Source organism: Blastomyces gilchristii, assembly GCF_000003855.2.
Source record: "Blastomyces gilchristii SLH14081 genomic scaffold supercont1.11, whole genome shotgun sequence".
NCBI classification, from domain to species: Eukaryota; Fungi; Ascomycota; class Eurotiomycetes; order Onygenales; family Ajellomycetaceae; genus Blastomyces; species Blastomyces gilchristii.
In genome coordinates, this window is record NW_003101672.1 from 1,344,922 (window position 1) to 1,365,478 (window position 20,557).

General features: G+C 46.6%; 7 protein-coding genes across 7 annotated transcripts; 4 read left to right on the forward strand and 3 right to left on the reverse strand.

Annotated features, from left to right (window-relative positions):
• Nucleotides 1–2,009: 2,009 nt before the first annotated feature.
• Nucleotides 2,010–5,120, reverse strand: BDBG_05590 (HLH transcription factor). Its single transcript, XM_031722229.1, has 2 exons — nt 4,358–5,120; nt 2,010–4,247 (listed from the first exon to the last, which is right to left on the reverse strand). Exons 1-2 carry the CDS (start codon nt 4,440–4,442, stop codon nt 2,815–2,817), a joined length of 1,518 nt encoding a protein of 505 aa, XP_031579063.1. The 5' UTR covers nt 4,443–5,120; the 3' UTR covers nt 2,010–2,814.
• Nucleotides 5,121–5,267: 147 nt separating this feature from the next.
• On the forward strand, nt 5,268–8,628 carry BDBG_05591 (uncharacterized protein). The gene is made up of 5 exons (XM_031722230.1): nt 5,268–5,960; nt 6,040–6,541; nt 6,679–6,790; nt 6,936–8,123; nt 8,204–8,628. Exons 2-5 carry the CDS (start codon nt 6,483–6,485, stop codon nt 8,327–8,329), a joined length of 1,485 nt encoding a protein of 494 aa, XP_031579064.1. The 5' UTR covers nt 5,268–5,960; nt 6,040–6,482; the 3' UTR covers nt 8,330–8,628.
• Nucleotides 8,629–8,772: 144 nt separating this feature from the next.
• On the forward strand, nt 8,773–10,038 carry BDBG_05592 (cytochrome c oxidase assembly protein subunit 11). The gene is made up of 4 exons (XM_002624038.2): nt 8,773–9,151; nt 9,234–9,303; nt 9,385–9,823; nt 9,901–10,038. Exons 1-4 carry the CDS (start codon nt 8,970–8,972, stop codon nt 9,960–9,962), a joined length of 753 nt encoding a protein of 250 aa, XP_002624084.1. The 5' UTR covers nt 8,773–8,969; the 3' UTR covers nt 9,963–10,038.
• A 469-nt stretch (nt 10,039–10,507) lies between these two features.
• Nucleotides 10,508–12,845, forward strand: BDBG_05593 (replication factor C subunit 5). Its single transcript, XM_031722231.1, has 6 exons — nt 10,508–10,717; nt 10,784–11,406; nt 11,473–11,641; nt 11,726–11,824; nt 11,889–11,944; nt 11,994–12,845. The coding sequence occupies exons 1-6, from the start codon at nt 10,631–10,633 to the stop codon at nt 12,016–12,018; spliced, it is 1,059 nt and encodes a 352-aa protein (XP_031579065.1). The 5' UTR covers nt 10,508–10,630; the 3' UTR covers nt 12,019–12,845.
• Nucleotides 11,790–13,394, reverse strand: BDBG_05594 (mitochondrial 54S ribosomal protein YmL47). Its single transcript, XM_002624040.2, has 3 exons — nt 13,243–13,394; nt 12,719–13,180; nt 11,790–12,625 (listed from the first exon to the last, which is right to left on the reverse strand). Exons 1-3 carry the CDS (start codon nt 13,298–13,300, stop codon nt 12,456–12,458), a joined length of 690 nt encoding a protein of 229 aa, XP_002624086.1. The 5' UTR covers nt 13,301–13,394; the 3' UTR covers nt 11,790–12,455.
• BDBG_05595 (replication factor C subunit 1) lies at nt 13,221–17,663 on the forward strand. Its single transcript, XM_002624041.2, has 5 exons — nt 13,221–13,728; nt 13,844–13,868; nt 13,934–14,018; nt 14,076–16,435; nt 16,511–17,663. Exons 1-5 carry the CDS (start codon nt 13,633–13,635, stop codon nt 17,146–17,148), a joined length of 3,204 nt encoding a protein of 1,067 aa, XP_002624087.2. The 5' UTR covers nt 13,221–13,632; the 3' UTR covers nt 17,149–17,663.
• Nucleotides 17,211–20,542, reverse strand: BDBG_05596 (uncharacterized protein). The gene is made up of 2 exons (XM_002624042.2): nt 19,596–20,542; nt 17,211–19,139 (listed from the first exon to the last, which is right to left on the reverse strand). The coding sequence occupies exons 1-2, from the start codon at nt 19,722–19,724 to the stop codon at nt 17,733–17,735; spliced, it is 1,536 nt and encodes a 511-aa protein (XP_002624088.1). The 5' UTR covers nt 19,725–20,542; the 3' UTR covers nt 17,211–17,732.
• Nucleotides 20,543–20,557: the final 15 nt, after the last annotated feature.

Below are 20,557 nucleotides of genomic sequence, written 5' to 3' on the forward strand. Positions count from 1 at the left end.
ATAAAACAGAGCTCTCCATTTGAAATGACGAGTCAATCTAAATTTCCACCTAAAAATAAAGCCGGCTTGGCTTCGGGCAGATGGCAACCCAGGTCCAGCCATTTTAGCCCAACGTCCAAGGGGAAGCTCTCTTCTTTGCCTTTGGCATGTGATCCCCCAGACTTTTTGGTGGCTGATTTTGAGAAAGAGAGAGAGAGTCAAATACGAAAACGAAGAGGGATCACCCGCACTTACTAAAAGGCTCAGGATCTCTTCTGCTGAAACAGACTCTCGCTAGCGGGATTTTGCGGAATGGAAATGAGGAAAACTTGGAAGAAAATCACCCTTTGTGCTACGGCCGCCCCTTGAATAGCTTTGCAAAGCAAAGTTTGCGGATCTTTTCCAAGGATCACCATAACCCTTCATTTCTTTCCCCAGCACATTACCAAGGCCCTCGTTTAATTCGTCGCCGTACTCGGGACTGGGAAAGGAGAATTTCGGGTGTGGGTTCTCCCTGCTACGAATCTACGATGCCCATCACAGTCCGTCTCTCCACATAATTCTCCGCAAACCCCTGATCACAACGGCAACGTACCGGTTTTGCCAAGCTATATTGCATATCCAACCTACAAATAATTTTCCCGCAAACTCCCCAGTCTTTGCTTACTATGATTTATCAATTACTCCTTGAACTTGGATATGACTGCCCCTTATTTGTGGTTTTGCCATCTTCAGGGTATTCGCATCCAGTTTCTTTAAGATGCCTCCGAGGCGAACGTGATCATGACATGATCAGATCTCTTGCCCTAGCCAGGGTTGTTTGATATTTCATCCAGCCTTTGAACGTCACCATAGTGGAAGCCCGCCCGCCCACACCCTAATAAATTCGGCAAAAAAAACCCCAGTCAACGTCCAGACTCACAAGTAGCAGAGAGCAGGTTGAAGCTGAGCATATCCCAGCCGTACTCTCCCCCTTCCCCGCCTCTTCTTGCTTAGCTTCGGAGCAGCAATCTGATCATTCTCTCCCCTACCAAATTGCTCGCATATACGAGCTAAAACTCATCCGATGGTGCCTGCCAGATAATTTGATGATGGTATCAAAGAAACAAGAACGTACAGGCCAGCCCATGCTCACCCGGTACTAATAACTTAGATACAATAACGGTGCTTACATGCAATCACTCTAATAGGCTAACTCCCTCCAACTTTCCCATCTCAGACGCGAGCGCGGTGGAGGAAGCCGGATGGGGTCCTTCTCCGAAAAAAAACCAACTCCGGAATCAGAACGAGGGGTATCGAACCATCTCCACTGGCAAGTCAACTAGCTGGCTACCCCATACTCCTGCCCCCCTTACAGCTTCGCCACACATCCGCAGATCCTTGTCCAAAGTCGCCAGTCAGTTTTTATAGACTCAAAACCATGATCATTATTATTGTCATTCTCACTATGAGTATATTCTCACCCTAACTCAACTCCTTGCGTCACCCAGCCGGCTCTACCTTTTCATGACCTTATTCTCACTCTATTCTAGCCATTCAAGCAACTTCCAAATGGTGACATGTACGCAGCAGCGTCGTACATCCAAACACGCCAGCCAGCCATGTTATTAGGTATACCCCGTAGCTACGCACGGAGCACCCCCAGAGGTAATCTATATTCCAGTGCACTGATGTGTATGTGTTGACGTGAGATTCTAGTTGGCCAGAGCGCCTCTCACCCTGTGTGTAAGGACGTGGCTGGCAGAGCTAAATCAAACCTTTTTTTTTTAAAAAAAAAAAAAAAAAAATACAAGTGCCAGGTGTGTGGAGAAACGAGTTAGGGAAGCAAGCGGGAGCTCCAGGTTACATGGGACAAAAATAAAGTAAAAAAAACGGAAAAGGGAAAGGGAAAAGCCAGAAATGAAGTAAAATATCTACTCTCCAAGGCCAAAACAAAAAGCCTTGAGACGGAATCTAAAGTACATGAACCATTCAATGGTCCGTATACATGACGAAAGGAACAGATCAGGGCAGCGCTAGCAACCAAATCAAGAAGTTAAAATAGACCCTCTCGGATCAATCGTCGCTTGTTTCCCTTGCCTCCCTCCCGCCTGTGCTCCCCCCCCCCTCGGGACCTGAAACCACCACTCCCCGTCCGTCCTGCCAGAGTTAGAAAATGAGGAATGAGGAATGCATGAGACAAAAAAAGCGAAAATCAAGATATAAGTGTAATTGAGCTGTATGTAGTTACCAAAAGAAAAAGAAAGGAGTAAATCGGAACGAAGCAGACTGGAACGGGCTGGTAGGTAACGCTTTTATTTATCCTTGTTATTGTTGTTGTAGCTTCGTAAAGGAAAGAGATAGAGATAGAGCTAGAGAAGAGAGTTGTTTGACACTGTTTTATGAATCGTTGTTTTATGTTTTTATGTTTTTATTAATTATATACATGAAAACGAAAGATGCGCGAGGCTTCGTCCGTGGGCTTTCTCTCTTTATTTCTTTTTCTCTTTTTCTTCCGCCTTCATTTGGGATAGAACCAACTGTGTTTGTTTGTGGTGGTTGTGATGATTCATCCCTCCCACCCATCTCTTCATTCAATAATTGCAGCAGCGTAATAGGCGCGAAATGTGGTATATAAATTAGATGCAGAAAAGAAAGCATGATAGCTCTGAAAAAGTAAAATATCAAAAAACAGAGGTATGGTATGATCAGGATATATATATGCATATATATATAGAAAATGAAGACAGAGTGAAAATTTATATATATGAGAATTATAAAAATGTTCGGGGAGGAATGACAAAAAAGGAAAACCAGGGGGAATAAAAAATAAATGAAAAAGAAAAACGTAGATTTTTATCCCGTGGTCATATCCGTCGCCATAGTAGTAGTACTTGTATTCGTACCAGTCACATGCTTCTTCTTCAACTCATCCAGCTGATTCTGCAACCTCTCATTACCACGCAATAGATCCTCTAACCACTCCGCAGCCTGCACGAGCATGGTGCTCTTGCTGAAGCCGCCACCGTGTAGTTCCGGTACGAGAGCGCATAGGTCATCGAAGCCTTGCTTGATGAGGTTTCGCCGCTTCTGCTCGGAAAGGATGTGGTTGGTTCGTTTCTGCTCTTCCGTGAGGTTTTCGCGTGGTTTGCCGCCTTGTCCTGTCTTGGGTTTTCGAGTTGTTGTTGTCGTTGTTGAATCTGTGCCGGTGGAAGAGAAGCGTCTGGATCTTGATGAGGATTGGCGGCCGTTTGGCTCTTTGTTGTTTGTGCTGTTATTCGTGCTGTTGATTTTATTGTTATTATTTGGTGGGTCGATATCCATGTCATCGTCCTTCATTCTGTTCCTGCTCTTTCGGCGCTTCTTGGGTCTTGAGCCGTCTTCAGCTTGCGTTGGATCGTTTTGCGTGGGTATCGACGCTGACGAAGATTTAACGCCGTTATTTGTGCTTGGGCTTGGTGCGGATGTGCCTAGGGAAGCCCATTCTGGCATCGCAGGATCAAATGATCTTCGAACAGGACTTGAAGCGCGTGTGTTGGTTGCGCTACTTTGAGACTCCAGGCAATCCAGGTTTTGTAGTAGATCTTTGGTACGATCTTCTTCGTTAGGTTCGTCTACGGGAGCACGGTAACGTCGATCTGAAAATCTGGAATCTGAGCCCCATCGGAGCGTGCTGATTCGCTGTTGTTGTTCAGGCCCGAGATGGTGCTCGACGTCGAAATACATTTTGGTGGTATGGAATCCTTTACCAAGCACAGCAATGTCCTTAGGTAAAGACCCAGGTGGCAGTGCCTCAACGAAACGTGGAGGTAGGAAGGAGGATTTTGTCCTCGAGCTATTGTTACTATGAGAATTGTTATAGCCGTGAACGCCATTAAGATAATTGTTGTTTTCCGTAGTGAACATGTGGTCAGGGGCGTAATCATGCGAAATAAGGTTGTTTTTATGATAAAGCATGGAAGCGGCAGCTAAGACGTCCGAACTATGCGACGATGGTGTCTTTCCCACAGTAATTCCCTCTTGATGTATCCCGTTCGCGAAGGATGGAACTGGTCCCAGAGACGTTGTTGAACCTTCAAAGGTAGGAGGGAGCTCATCGGGCCATTCAAACCCAAAGTTTCCGCCCGGCTTATCTTGACCGAAGGAGAACCAGAAATCGTTATTGTCCAAATGATCCATTGACATGAAGAAATTGTTAAGCATACTAGATTCCGTATCATCTAGGAGAGAGGGTCCAGGTGGCGGCGCGGGTGGCCCGTCATACGGCGAATCGACATTGAATGCAGGATCTGTTGATGTTATTATGATTGTTCTTTTCTTTTCCTTTTTTACTTATATTGGATTGGAGGAAATGGACAAGGATAAAAGGACATATTTTATATTTTATATTTGCACGTACATCCAAAAGGGCCTGGAGGCGGGGAAGCTCGCCTCAGGTGGTGATCATGTTGATGGTGGATAGGTTCTGGCGCACTCGTTTCCATCTTGGACAACGGATCGAGCCAGCGATTTGTATATAAAAACGCTCCTCTCGAACCTGGGCAATCGAAAAAGCAAAGTTGATTTATATGTGTGAAGCGCGCGTCAAACTCATGAACGGAACGGGTGTAACATGCGTTGTTGGCCGGGCCGTGAAAATATGGGTGTGGTATAGGATCCGGGGATTTGGCGGGGAGGGGAGAGTTTTATAGGAAGGGAAACGGCGCTGTTCTAAAGGGAGGGGGAGAGAGGGGGGAGATATAGAGAGATATAACGCGAGAGACAGACAGACAGACAGACAGACAGATAGAGAGATAGACAAGTTCCGTCGGAGAGTCCCGAAGCTTAGATAGAATGAGGAGGAGCAAGAAGTGAGATGATGGAGTTACTTTTGCGGTGGAAATTCTGGAAAACCTGGAGAAGGTCGGGATTTATAAACGGAGGGAGAAGTGGCGCAAGTCTGGGGAAAGAAAAAGGCCAGCAGGATTGTTTGTCTGTTAGTAGTCTGATAGCAAAGCGGGAAGTAGGATAAGGATGTCTTAGCCTAGGCGGGGCCACCGCAACCAGTGACCAGCATCAAAACTTGGAGTCGAGATGGTTTGTTGTTCCGGTTAATCCTGTTAATTGTGCGATTCTTGCTATTATGATTATTATGTATTGATATATTTTATTTTTTTGTTTTTGCCCCCAAATGGTTTCGGCGCAGACAACACTGTCACATGCTCCGAACCCGAAGCCGAACACACAACTGCGACGACTGACTTTGGATGACTAAGCTTCCCCCGAGCTTGTCCGTGAATAATACCGTACCGGGCCCAGTACATTATTACGCCCAAACCCCACAGCTTTTTACAAGGCTGCCACACCTGCCAACCCCTCGCGTGACAGATCGCTGTAATTCTTCGGCAGTAATTCCCGCAATTGTACGGAGTAGCAACTGCTGTACGAAGTACATTACACGCTATTCCTAAATAAGACTAAGCTGCCAGGGTAGGGTCCGAGCGTCCCTTGGCGTTCATACGTGCCCTTAGTCAGCTGCGTCTAGTCCGGATCGGGAAACCAAGCTTCTCACCCGCGACATCATCCTGGATAAATTCCCCGACAGCTCTCCGCAGGAAGAAACACGCCGCGGTCGATGCAGCGTCAAACAGATAAAAGCGATCGCCGGGCCATCTGATACCATACCTGTCGAGAGGAGCAATTCCGGTTTGCTGCTACCTGTCCAGCACAAAATTAGGGAGATTGCGGCGTCAACGGCTCCGTTTCATCCACACCTTATTATTTGACTAAATCCACTTCGCGTAATTCCTCCGTATTTAGTGCTCTTTTACAGCTCCCAATTGCCCCGTTGACTCCATCCACACGGTCCACCACTCCGGGAAAAAATCCATTTGACTCAAATATCGTTATAGGCTGCCGTACCGGGACTTTTCACCCGCTAATAAGTTAGTAAGATCTCGCTGCGCTGCAGGGACCGAGGTCGAATTCACACACGGTGCTCTGCAAATCGGATTCAGGCCCAGGTAAAACGCGCACCTTGTCCGCACCGCATCAGCTTGAAGAGTTAATAATAAATAAAACGATGCAGGCTGTCTGAAACAGAGCCTCTCCATCGCACATTAGCGCAGTTCTCATTTCTTCAAACAACCCTATCCCTATCAATGACGTTTTCGCGCTCCAGTAATCGCTATTATCCCTATTGTTATTCCTCTCTCCTGTTTTCGCGCGCAAACAAAGTTTCGCCTGCTCGCTGATCCCGACCCTACCGGCAGCTGGAGAAGGGGGAGAGACACTAACTACTATCTTCGCTTATATCAACTGGCGTGGCCGCGTGGGCTAGTACCCAGCGGGACCCCTCACCATAAACACATCACTATCGCGACTCCCCTCCTCTCTTTCCGACGGAAGTTGGGGATCGTCAGGAGCTAAATATCTTCGTTTTGCATGCATAGTTTCCTTAGCATTTTCTCTTCTCTGAAAATCTCCGATCCTTCCCCGCATCTTTATAAAAAGGGGTGATATATTTCCTTGCGTCAGTGGTGAACATGGAGGCAAAGTTTCTCCATGTTCAACCCCTGAAACTTAATGCGAAGATACTCAAGCCGTATGTAGAGTTCTCACCACCTTCTGTGATCACTCCTGGTTTTGTCGTAGCTGGGGAATATTTTACTGTGCGCGAATCGCCGCATGCGGTATGCCCGTTCTTGATAACTGACAGTCTGAATTTGGATTTGAACACAGAATACTTCGCGCGCACGTTCTAGGTTATCTTACGGTCACAGGACCTAAACTGATCACTTTTCTCAAAGTACTTCGCAGAAAAGATTTGAGTAGCGAAGATAAATTCAACCGCGTGCGTCTAGATTCCTTAAAATCCCTTGCATAGATTTATTGAATCTACGTGTCTACTAAGACGAGCTACAATTGGGCCCTATGAAAAGAAAAGAAAAGAAAAGAATTAAAAGAAAGTACTGACGTTTAGCGACACCCTTGGACAGCTCTTTAAAGTTTTAAGTGGATCGTTTCACTGGAACAGATTCCCTGCGTTTTGCGCATTGCTTGTCGGAGGCTCAACTCTACTTCCAGCCATCCTTGGGCCGCTCTTCAAGGGAGCTTGGGGTAAAGGAAAAGTCAAAGTTCGACCAGCCTTAGCACAGAGCTCATTGCGCACGATTCGTTTTCTTGCTGCCCTTTTATCTGCGTGGCTTTGCTTCCCCATTCTTAACTCTAGAAATGAAACCCCTCGAACTGAGGCCACCTCGACTTCGGAGGAAGAGGCTGCAATTAATGACATAGCTCCGAAGGCAAAACGGAGCAAACGACAGAAAGTCCCAGGCCCTCCTGGTCTAGCCGGGAAAACACTCGACTTAAGTCTTTTCGCGCTCATCAGAGCAACAGACGCTGTTGCATGCATGGCATGGGATCGTTGGCGAAATCACCGAGAGGCACGAAGTAAATGGACATATGCGGAGTCCATCACCCCTCAGTTAACAGACGCTGGTGTCTTTGCTATAAGCTCAGCCATAGTTATGTGGGCGTGGTTCTATCTACCAGAGAGATTACCTGCCTCCTACCGTAGGTGGATCGGAGAAGCCGCGCAAGTCGACAACCGTCTGATCGAAGCACTTCGCTCAGCCAGAAGGGGCGAATGGGAATATGGAAAACCATCAGAGAATGAACCACCACTACAATCTATGTGCGCTGACTATAATCTACCTCGAGAATGGGGAGATCCAGAGAAAACAATCCCTTTCCCCTGCGAGCTTGTCCACATGGGCTGCGGCCCCAGTTGCGAGAAACATGCCATATGGAGATTTGCCAAAGCTTTCCGCTTCGCCTGCGCCACATACCTACCCATCCAGCTTGCCCTGCGCTGGCGATCACGGTCCGTAACTGTATTCATCAACGCAGTTAAAAACGGCATTCGCTCCTCTGCTTTCCTAAGTTTCTTTATCAGTATTTTCTACTATTCCGTTTGCCTGGCGCGAACGAGATTGGGACCACGGTTATTTAGCCGCAAACACGTTACACCTATGATGTGGGACTCCGGGCTTTGTGTTGCTGCTGGATGTATGATGTGTGGTTGGAGCATTTTGGTTGAGAATGCGAAGAAGCGTCTGGAGGTTGCCCTTTTCGTGGCGCCGAGGGCGGCGGCGACGTTGTTGCCGCGAAGATATGATGAGAAGGTATGATTTAAATTAACTCTCCTTCTTTCGACGTGCATTTTTATGCTAATTGCTTTCCTCTCCCCGTCTAAAAAAAATAGTATCAATGGAGGGAGCAAGCCGCATTCTCCGTCAGCACCGCAATCGTCTTAACTTGCATCCAGGAACGACCAGAAATGATCAGAGGTGTCTTGGGAAGGGTTTTGGGTCAGGTTTTCAAACATTAGCGCTCTCTCTGAGGGCCCTGGAGGTTTACTCGCGAGCTCTCTTCTATGTATATAATTTACACCACTATTATAATATATAATAATCTATCAGCAAGAATAATGGGGTGTTGCCTTTGTTTTTGTACCCCACAAGATCCGCTCTCCTCCTGTGTCTTTCTGCTTGTGTGGGTGGGAATGTGCTATTTTACCCTAAAGCATAGTCGTAATTCATGAATTGACCTGAAGAGAGAAGAAATGACAAGTGACACTGTTTTTTGAAATTGTCTTTGGCTTTTAATGATCGAAAAGTGCTACTCCACTATGTATGGTGATTTTGCCTATACTTTGTAATGGTGCGCACTTGTTTTTCTCTTTGGAATCGCCTTTCGAAGAGAAAATCCATCTGGTGTATCTTCAATTAATTCTAAACCGGGAAAATATATGTAAAAATTCGAAAGCCATTTCCGCGTTAGAAGCTCAAGCTGCAGGTACCGCCAGTCCGCTCCGCTCCGCTAGCTCCGCTAACCGACCCATCACGTGATGAGCAAGATACCTTGGAGGTTCATCTCTCGGCGATTCTACCGCAACTTTGAAAACCACTCTCATGGATTAAATAAAACAAACCAATTCTTACAAATTGTCGAGAGATTGAGTTGTTACTATGGTGCCGCGGATAGTTCCATTATGGAGTCGAAGACTTCTAGGGCCGCAGCCATTCTCGATTTCGTCTTTTATCGGTAGACAACAGCGTCATGCATTTTCCACGCCCGCTGCACGACAGCAGCAAGTACGCACACCCACAATACAGAATAAGCTGTCTTATGGAAGTAATCAATCTGCCCTGTGAGTGATAGTTCTTTTCCCCGCCGGCTTCTTTGTCACAGTTTGATTTATATCATATGCCAATGCTGATTTTTTATTCTAGGTACTATGCTATCAGCTTAATTATTGGAACTGTTGCTCTTTCATATGGATCGGTTCCCATGTACAAAATGGTACTTAGCTTTTATTGTTTTTGAAATCTTCCGTACGACGTGTACAAAACGTGGCTAACGGGGAGTCGAACGATAAAATAGATATGCCAACAGACCGGCTGGAACGGCCAACCCGTCCAAACCCACCGCACCGAAGAAAACCCCGCCTCCCGCCTCAAACCCGTAACCTCATCCCGCCGATTACGAATTACCTTCAACGGATCCGTATCCGACGTTTTGCCTTGGAAATTCACACCCCAGCAGCGGGAAGTTAGAGTCCTCCCCGGCGAAACGGCACTGGCGTTTTACACGGCAACAAACGAGGGACCTGACGATATCATTGGCGTTGCTACTTACAGCGTTACTCCGGCGAAGGTGTCACCGTACTTCAGCAAGATCCAGTGCTTCTGCTTCGAGGAACAGAGATTGAGTGCGGGTGAATCGGTGGATATGCCCGTGTTTTTCTTCATCGATCCTGATTTTCACACGGATCCGGCTATGAGGAATATTGATACTATTACGCTGTCATATACGTTTTTCAGTAAGTTGGCAGTTTTTGGAGTTGGATGTCCCGGATGGGTTTCAGAATCAGTTGCTGATATGACGTTTTTACTACAGAGGCTCGATATGATTCTGATGGGGTTCTGAAGCCGATCCCAGGAATGGCTGTTCCCGCCTAGTATTCGCACTCTAATTATGCAAGCGAACGGTCCACTCTTATAGGATTTCTATGGAGCATGGGATTTTCTTTTTTCTTTTTTTTTTTTTTTTTTTTTTTTTTGGAAATTGCAATGCTCTTCCGGTTGGGGAGTCGTAGACCAGATGACTCCGCAGACCCCCCCCCGCCCATCCTCCACCGTCCACCCATTCGCATCGCCAGTGGACCATTCAAGGTCCATCCTAGGTCTAAAACTCCTATATATACCTGGGCAACTCGGATAATTTCACGAAGAAATCATTTGGGATATTGGCGGAATATCTGTATCTATAATCTCCCCTATACCGCTATGTATATTTTGGGCAAGGATTACTTCAACGATAAACGGCGTTCTTTTGGGGGAATTAGATATTTATGACTAAAATAAATAGCATCACTCTTATCACTGTATAGAATTATATTTATAATATTTAAACCCGATATACAAATTGCGAGGTTCTCTTATCCCATAGCTCTGTTGTCCCGCTCGCGTTTCTCTCCCCCACCAACCCTCGGTAGTCAGCAAAAGCACAGACCACTAATTAAGGGTCGCGTGCAGCACGCGTCCGATGATGAGAAAGTTCTCTTATATCAAGCATCCACAATTCAACAACTGCATTTCGATTCCCAGTACTTGATTTACCGCTGACAATGGCACTTCTCGTCGATAGACTCAGGCCTAGAAACCTTGATGCCCTCACCTACCATCATGATCTTTCTGCCCGATTAAAATCACTCGTAAGCATCCAAAACAAGTCGTACATACCCCAGTCGATCCCTACTAACGACAGAGCTCGTTGGCAGGCGCAAAGCGGTGATTTCCCCCATCTTTTAGTTTATGGGCCGTCGGGAGCTGGTAAAAAGACAAGAATAATTGCTACGCTCAAAGAACTTTTCGGTCCTGGCGTCGAAAAGATTAAGATCGACGCGCGAGTCTTTCAAACGAGCAGCAATCGCAAGCTGGAATTCAACATTGTCTCCTCCATCTACCACCTTGAAATTACCCCATCCGATGTCGGGAACTACGACCGGGTTGTGGTCCAGGAGCTTCTAAAGGAAGTTGCGCAGACACAACAGGTCGACTTGTCCGCGAGGCAGCGATTTAAGGTCGTTGTGATTAACGAGGCAGATCATCTCACGAGAGATGCGCAGGCGGCCCTACGAAGAACGATGGAAAAATACAGTCCTAATCTGAGACTTATTCTACTTGCCAATAGCACAGCGAATATTATCGCGCCCATTCGGTCCAGAACTCTCCTTGTTAGGGTCGCCGCGCCCACTGAGGCTGAGATATGCCAAGCGCTGCAAGTTGCAGAGAAAAAAGAAGGCTGGGCAGAGGCACCAGGCCTTAACAAACGAATAGCCAAAGAGAGTGGGCGGAATCTAAGACGTGCTCTTCTCATGTTAGAAGCTATATATGCACAGAAGTAAGCTTCAATTAACTGAGACTTTCCACCAGAAACGTCCAACTGACAAAAGCCCATTATCAATAGCGAGAAAGTGACGGATGACACTCCTATCCCGCCACCAGACTGGGAGGCATTGATTTCTTTGATAGCAGATGAAATCATGGCAGAGCGCTCACCCGCCAGAATTCTTCAGGTTCGAGCGAAATTATACGACCTTTTAACGCATTGTATCCCTCCAACAACTATCCTCAGGGTGAATAAGCTTCCTCGACCCAATCTATCTATCAAGTTTGGAATTTACTATTCTAACATTTTCTTTTTACGTTGTTTCCCCCAGACGTTGACTTTCAAATTAATACCTAAAATCGACGACGCATTGAAACCCGAAGTTATCAAATGGGCAGCTTTCTACGAACATAGGATAAAGCTTGGAAGCGTACGTTCATGAAGAAATGAGATCACCACTACAGGATAACATGCTAATAGATATTACTTCACAGAAGGTTATATTTCATCTGGAAGCGTTTGTTGCTAAATTTATGCGAGTACTCGAGAGGTAAGCTTCATTGCAGAACAGCTATTTTCCCCAACTAACAATGTGGTAGCTACTTAATGGGCCTCGAATTCTAAGCACTCGTATCTCTTCCATGTCGTTAACGCATGGCGTACCTGGCGTTTTGGGGCTGTGGCTTTGGTTTGCTCTGAGAAACCGTGCAATTGGGATCAGGGTCATTGCTGTGATTTTTTAGTCTTACGCTGTGGTTTGATCGTGCGCTGCGCAGGGTGGAGCAACGCCTATCGAAAGCAAAAAGATAGCAATGTGCCATTGCCAATCTTTAGAATCCGGTTATACAAAATCTGTTTATATATTCCTCTGTTTATTGGGAATCCCAAATGTGCCCATTGTCTATTCCAGGATGCCCCCTTCAAATATCCAGACATGAGCCACGTTATTTTGCGGCAAGTAAGAATGCACACCAATTTTTTTATTGGGAAAGCTCTTCTATTCGACACATGGATATTTTAACGCCGTAATGTACATGTACACGGAGAAAAACGGAAAGAATTTATTGCGATTGCGCAGGTGCGGAAACCTCCGGCGGTGGTGGTTGTGCTGCCTTCGAATTCAACGGAACTTCTCTCCGCGCCCTCTTCAATGATTCCAGCGTAACGCCATTCTGCAGTTTTGTAAGGCCCACCATAGGAGGATCGCCCTTCTTCACGAATTCATAAAGCCCTATGAGGAAAGTCTGTGTTAGCTATCCGCCATGCGTCTCTGTCTCTACTCAAACTTCCAGCCGGAAAACAAAACGCAGCCTAAGAAACATACCAGGCATCTTGGCGGCTGCCAATCTAAACGCCTCTCTCGCTACTTTCTCGTGGATATCCCCCTTCAATTCGAAAATGATTCGATTAACCGCGACTCTTGCAGCCCAGTAATCGAATTTACCCTTTCCCTTCCCCATACGCTGCTCGTTACCTTTCGTATATACACCGATGTTGGCAGCTACTCGCGGGTAGAACTTGTATTTCATGCCTCTGAGCCGTTTCTGGATCGTTTCATAGCCGGTCTTCAGTTGATCTGCCGACACTCGACGGTCATGGTCTTTCATACGAAGGCCATAGTCGCCCCAGATGACTGTTGTTCCACGGGAGGAACCACCAGTTGGCATCCGAGGCCGGCCTTTTTGCGATTTCCTTTTCTCGCGGTGCTTTGGGATCAGCCAGTTGAAGGAGGGGGAGGTCGTAGAGAAACATCGTATAGAGTTGGGCAATAATGTGGAGGAGGTGGCTGTTATCAAAATGCATGAGTTTCATATTCCTTAGAACGGGAAATTTGGAAGGGATACTCACGGGACGGGCGTAGAGAGATTAACTGAAGCCCCTGGAAGATATTTAATCGGGGAGCCATGTTTCCGGCGTGGAATCGAATCGTTATCCCTCCCAATGGCGCGGAAGCATCATTTCTCGCTCCGACCTGCGAAATAATTCTCCTCAGGTGTGCACGGACCAGCGACGAGAGCCGCATTAACTTACATAAGCAACTTCCCATCAAGGTAGCCGCTTCACGTGTTTTGGCGCGTCACTCATGCGGCAACGACGTGTCGTAAGGTCAAGGAAATTATTTCAACAATCTTCATCGTCTGTGTTTTGTGGCATACTGAGCCTGCCCTCCTTCCTTAGGGCCATTTGGACCTTTTCTAGTCTGGTGGATATAATTGGATTTTTTTTGATATACATTGAATGACAATGCCTGCGGACATAAGGAGCTTTTTTGGCGGCAGCGGGAGGCAGCCGACCAGTTCTAGCAAAACAAAAACACCTGCCAAAAAGCCAGAGGTATGTGGGTTTCTTTGATGGTTGGTTGGCTGTGAATTGTATAGGGAAATATATTCCGCCTAAATTGGTGTTTCCGAGTCCTGCTTTCGTGCTAACCGTAATGCTCATCCTTCAGGATGCATCATCCTCGAGAAAACGACGTGAGAAAGGTCCTTTCGATGGATCAAAATGTCGATATCTTGCTAACCTTTTTGACGACCTATAGGTAGTAGAAAGGTAGTAGAAGATAGTGATGAGGATGAAGATCTTGAACAGGCTCCTCCACCAAAACCCCAGCCAAAGAAAAAACAGTACGCTGCCTAGATTCTACGCCATGCTTCCCCTAATACTGAAATATCCTTAATTAGCAAGCCCGAAGAACCCAAAGGTGAACCCACGACGACATCTGCTTATTTCGCATCGTCCAAAAAGAACAAAACCCAACATAAAGAGAATGAATCTGGTGAAACAAAACAGGCCAGGGCAGATGCTACTCCGGAAGTCAAGACAAATTCTAAACCCAAATCGGAAAGGAATGAACATATAGATATTCCCGTTCGCAGCTCACCCTCAACGCGGAAGACGCAACCAAAGCATAAATCCGCTAAAACTGCTCAAATCATCGACGATGAAGACGACCTTGGTGCAGATGATATTTTCGCAACCGGTTATCGAAACCCAAGGAAGGGTGGAGACGACGACTATGTGGAGGGGGACGACAGCGATTTTGAGGACATAGAAGTGGAACCACCAAAGGCTGCATCGTCCAAGTCAAAGCCAGCCAGAACTACCCCACGTACCAGACGTGAGAATAGAATAAAGGCTACGGAATCACCGTCTCGAAATGTACGAAAACGTAAGTCGGAGGCATTAGGTGTGGATGAAGAGAGCGATGACTACATCGATACGAAAAGAAAACCATCCCGTGCCCAGGCCCAAAAAAGCCTTTCCAAATCTGCAGTGAAGAAAACAAAAGCAACGAAAACGGACCGGCCAGAAAACAAGGGCATCCAGGATATCTTTGACAGCATTCCGATGGTGCGCCCGCCATCTCCTCCGGCCGCAGATGGCACTAAGAAATTCAATTTCGCCCAACGTTCTAGAGACCCTGTTACATCTGACACAAAAGAATTGCCCGTTGGCGCAGAAAATTGTCTGGCAGGCCTGTCGTTTGTCTTCACCGGTGTACTTGATACGTTAGGCCGAGAAGAAGGCCAATCGTTAGTGAAACGATATGGTGGAAAAGTTACTTCAGGACCAAGCTCTAAAACCAGCTATGTCGTACTGGGCAATGATGCAGGGCCTAAAAAGCTAGAAACTATCCGGAAGTTCGGGCTCAAAACCATAAATGAAGATGGGCTATTCGAATTGATCAGAAGGCTTCCCGCAAATGGAGGAGATGGCAAGGCTGCTGAACAACACGCAGCGAAGAAGAAGCTGGAAGAGCAAAGAATCAAGGACATGGCGGCAGAGATAGACCGTGAAGAAAAGAAGAGGGCTGCGGCTTCTATGGCATCCACAAGCAAGACCACGAACGGGGCAAGTAAGCCAGCGCCTGCCGCAGTTGACAGTCGACTTTGGACCTCGAGGTACGCACCTACATCACTTAGCATGATATGCGGTAATAAAGGTGCCGTGGAAAAACTTCAATCTTGGCTTCGGAACTGGAGAAACAGTGCAATGGCGGATTTTAAAAAGGGAGGGAAAGATGGCACAGGTTTGTATCGTGCCGTCATGATACACGGCCCACCCGGTATCGGGAAAACAACAGCTGCACATCTTGTAGCAAAGCTTGAGAACTATGATGTTGTTGAAAGCAATGCAAGTGATACTAGAAGCAAAAGCCTTGTTGAAACAGGCCTTCAGGGGGTGCTGGATACTACTTCTCTCCAAGGTTACTTCTCTGGGGAAGGGAAGAGGGTGGAGAGCGGCAAAAAGAATTTGGTTCTTATCATGGATGAAGTAGATGGGATGTCGGCTGGAGACCGTGGTGGTGTTGGAGCCCTCGCTGCAGTGGCCAAGAAGACTCGAATCCCGATGATACTAATTTGCAACGAACGAAGACTTCCCAAAATGAGACCTTTCGACTCCGTCACATTCGACCTACAATTCAGGCGCCCTACTGTGGAACAGATCCGTGCGCGGCTATCTACTATCTGTTATCGCGAGGGATTAAAAATAACACCGCAGGTCCTCGACAATCTAATCCAGGGCACCCACGCCGATATCAGACAAGTAATAAATATGTTGTCTACTGCGAAGCTTGACCAACAAGCCCTTGATTACGACCAAGGCAAGCAAATGTCTAAGGCCTGGGAAAAACACGTTATCCTAAAACCATGGGACATTGTTAGCAAGATCCTGAGTGCTCAAATGTTCTCTCAAAGTTCACAAACGTCTCTGAATGAAAAGGTCGAACTTTACTTTAACGATCACGAATTCAGTTACCTAATGTTGCAGGAGAATTATCTCAATACGAAGCCATCAGCAGCGAACTCATACCAAGGCAGAGAGCAGAAGTTCAAGTTGTTGGAGTTGGCCGACAATGCTGCTCAGAGTATAAGTGATGGTGACCTAGTGGATCGAATGATTCATGGAACTCAGCAGCAATGGAGTTTGATGCCCACCCATGCCGTATTCAGCTTTGTCCGACCTGCTAGCTTCGTTGCTGGAAACATGACACGGCAGCCGGCATTCACAAGCTGGCTCGGTAACAATAGCAAGCAAGGTAACTATCTAGACCCGACCGCTGCATTCGTATATTATTCCTTCAAAAGCTGAATTTTTATTTTTTTCTCTCTAGGCAAGATGGCACGTCAGATCAAAGAAATACAGGGACACATGCGACTACGATCTTCTGGGGATCGGCATGAAATCCGCCAGCAATACCTTCCTGCTCTGTGGAACAAATTGGTACGACCGTTACAAGTCCATGGCAAAGACGCGGTTGAAGAAGTCATAGATTTGATGGACAGTTACTTCCTCACACGCGAGGACTGGGATTCCATCGTCGAACTTGGCCTCGCCTCAATGGATGAAAAGAAATTAAACATCGACTCACAAACGAAAGCCACTTTCACACGCCTATATAATCAACAATCGCATCCTCTCCCATTTATGAAAGCCACAAGCGTTGTCGCGCCGAAGCACCTTGCCAAGGTGAAGCCTGACCTTGAAGATGCCATTGATGAGTCGGACGAAGGCGAGGAGATTTTGGGCGAAGAAGAAACTAAAGGCGATGAGAGCGACCTCGACCTGAAAAAGGATAAATATGTGAAACTGCCGAAGAAAACCCCAGCGAGGAAAGGAAAGGCTGCTACAAAGCCACAGGCGAAGAAGACCAAGAAGAACGTTGTTGACGACGATGATGAGGATGACGAAGAGGATGTTAAGCCGAAGAAGGGCGCACGGAAAGCTCGAAAGCCCAGAGGGAAAGCGTAGGTCATGGGCTGGACTGACGCTTCTCTTTTTTGGTGCAAAACGTACAGGGGTCTGGGTAAACCCTTTTGTATAGTTCGCTTACATTAGTTGAGTTTTGATAATTATAAAGTCATCCGCACACTATTTTGCAAGTATTTTCGACTGAGGATACCTTATGTGTCTGTGTCCATGCGTCATTCTGTTATATTAGTCTTCTGGACTTAGTAATCGCTACGGATTCAGATATTTCAATCAGCGTCTATTGATCAATTGAAACTTCAAAACCTCCTTTCCGAACCATGTATTATTACTGCTGAAACAAGGATATAAAAACTAAAATACAGGCTCCATATAGGATTTGAATGCCTATATTCGAGTATCAAACTCCTATCTTTAGTGAGATAATACTAGTTAAATAACCCAAACAACGAAAATAAGCCAACAGTTTAGTCATATCTACGTACCAAAAGTATGGTGAATATAAAGGTATCAAACAAAATAGACATAGAGAACCCCAAACATAAAATCGTGCGCCACCCATCATGTCAAAAACGTAAAAAATAGCTAGATCCGCTCCAATCCGTCTGCCTATCCGTCGATGAATCTTATGACACCGCCTTCCATGGAACATGCACACCCAACGCATCAGCAACCCGCGTCGCGGATACCACACAACCTTCCAACAAAACCATCCCATCCCAACACCAACCCCCCACCAACCAAACATTCCCATCTCCATTCCGCCACTGATGACCCTTCTCCGACACCCGGGAAGCACCAGAATCGCCCCCAAATATGCGATTTACAACCTCCCTGCTCTGCGGTGTACGAAGCACTCTAGTGAAGCGCGTTCGGTGGATAATCTTGGACGGATTGATGGGCGTTACGGGGGCGGTGGTGACGAGGAGGGACGCAGCGCATTCGTGGACTGCCTCCGTGAGTCCGGCTGGCGAGGAACGGACATGAATGACTTGTGTCTCCGGTGATGAGGGCACATGGCCGGTGGCGTTTCTCTCCTTATTGCCAAAGAGGCAAGTCTGTGACAGTGTGCGGAGCGAGGAGGTGTCATTGTGTACGATACTCTCGACGGGGGTCGTTGGCACTTGTGTCATCGTCGATCTGAGCGGTTGAAATATAGCGCCAACAACATCCGGCGTGACGGCCATGATGGCATGGTCAAAATCCTGCTGATGGAGAGTACCCTCCCTTCCAATCCGGTAGGAAACGCGCACTTTTGAAGAAGAGCCAGATAGCGACTCCACTGAGATTACTCGCGAGTTTAGCTGGATGCTCAATCCCTCGGCTAGCTTCTTTTGGACGACGTTCACACCCCCGTGCACGACGTAGTAGGGCACGTTAAACGTCTGCGTCGAATAATCTATCAGGTCTTTGGCCGGGAATTTAAGAAGAGCTTCGTGAGAGCAAGTTGTCACAGCTGAGAATTGGGGGATTATGTAGTTTTGCGTAAAGTACGTGGGAAGCCTTATCCGCCGGAGGTATTCACCAAGAGTTTCGCACAAGGATGCGTCTTCCAGCTTTGTTGCACCAGTGGGCGACACGGATTGGTATTGGTTTCTTGATCGGTAAGGGGGTATAAAAAAGCAACATAGCGTGTACCACGTAAAGCACAAAAAGAGATACGCAAACTCCATTGTCCAATCCCATAACCCCAGGTGCTCAGGCCGCACAGGAGGGATGCGATGGCTGTTGGATGAATGGATAAAATACGGCTTTGGCGGGATGATTTTCGTATCGTCGTCTTCCCATTCGCAGGCGTCATCATTTTCTATTCCTTCACTTGAAAGGGATGACGATTTTCTGCTAATTGGCGCTCTTGACAGTGGAAACAGGAACTGCATGGGAATGGATTTCACCCCTAGGTGTTTGTACATTCTCCTTAAATTGCTGTAGAATCCGCCCGCGAAAGCCCGCATTGGGAGATCGATTCGCATCCCCTCCCCATCTTCTGAAGGGACTGTGATTGATGCTGAATCGAGAGATAGTTCATCTTGCTGTTAACTTTGTTAGTACTGCTCCAACGAGGTTATCCCATTGCATGAATTGGCCAATGAAAATAAAATATCATATATTATAAGGACATAAATAAATGTAGAGAAAGTTTAGAATAAACAATTGAGTTTTAAATTCCGCCGAACGCCAAAAAGGGGCTATATAAAACCCCCTCTTTAAGCTTGGGCTGGGGCAAGAGGCTCCAAAAACCGCCAGACAAGGATGGAACCATTTGAACCTGGTGGAACAACTGGATAGGACCAAACTACAACTGGCGAATGGCAAGTTGCCCAATATATTTAATAAGCGCACAAAATATCATAAGTTAACAAAGCTCCCAACTTTGGATGGGAAAATAAAGGGAAAAGAATACCTGGATGGGGAGACTTGAATTGGAGGGCAAAAAAAAAAAAAAAATCACACGTGGCGAAGACAGGAATAAAAACCATTAAACGTACCATTTCAAAGACCTGGACATCGAATCGTTGATTCCGATCTTGCTTGAGTAGATATCCCGTCACAAGTCCTGCCATACCTGAGCCGATAATGGCGACAGTTGTTCTGGGGTTGTCCTTGGGCTTCCTCATAGTGCTTTTTAGGTATAACTAACTAATCTTGTTTCTTTTAACTAGGCGTGGAAAATGATAAGAAATGAGGTATCCAAAAAGGCCAAAGAAATGAATAATGAATGAAGAAGAATTATAAAGAGAGGAGTACGGAGGCGGCCGTGAGTTTATTCCAAACGCAATCAATCCAATCGAACAGTGGCCTGAGACAGGCCATCTTCACGCAAAGTGTTTTATTCATTTTTAGGTTATTTTTCCTGTTCTTCTCCACTTCCTGTGGCGCTAATTCAACCCGGAGCGCTGAGTTGTGCCGTCCACAATACTCGAAACCCCGATGCTTCGTGCGTACAGAGGCTCGGCCACACTGACCGCTAAAGGCTGCTTTGGCCAATCAGCCCCTGTCTTGTTGTTTGTTTTATGGGCGCCTTTCCACTCGGAACGGGGAACGTTGCGCCTTGAAGCGTCTTGCACTTGTCACCCGCATTTCTCGAAGTAGCTCAGCCACAGCCACTCAAGGGCGGGAGGAGCAATTAATAATTTATAAATCTAATTCTCCTGTGTTTTAGCTGCGGGAATCCTCCTTTGCACGAACTGACATTTATCTCTGCGATATTATTGTGGATTCTCAGTTGGACAGGAGTTGACGGTTGTACTGTACGGAGTAGAGAAGGTTGAGCTATCCATGTCTAAGTTACGATCTGCGCCACCGATCATGGCTCTGATACGAAGCAGGCTAGGCAGAAGAATATGTATGTATGTCAAACATCTTCCTCTTTCGCATCGTTCCAGAAAGAATACTCCTGCGTACACAGGAGGAGATAGCTTTTCGAGTGGTGACGGATTGTCGATGGATT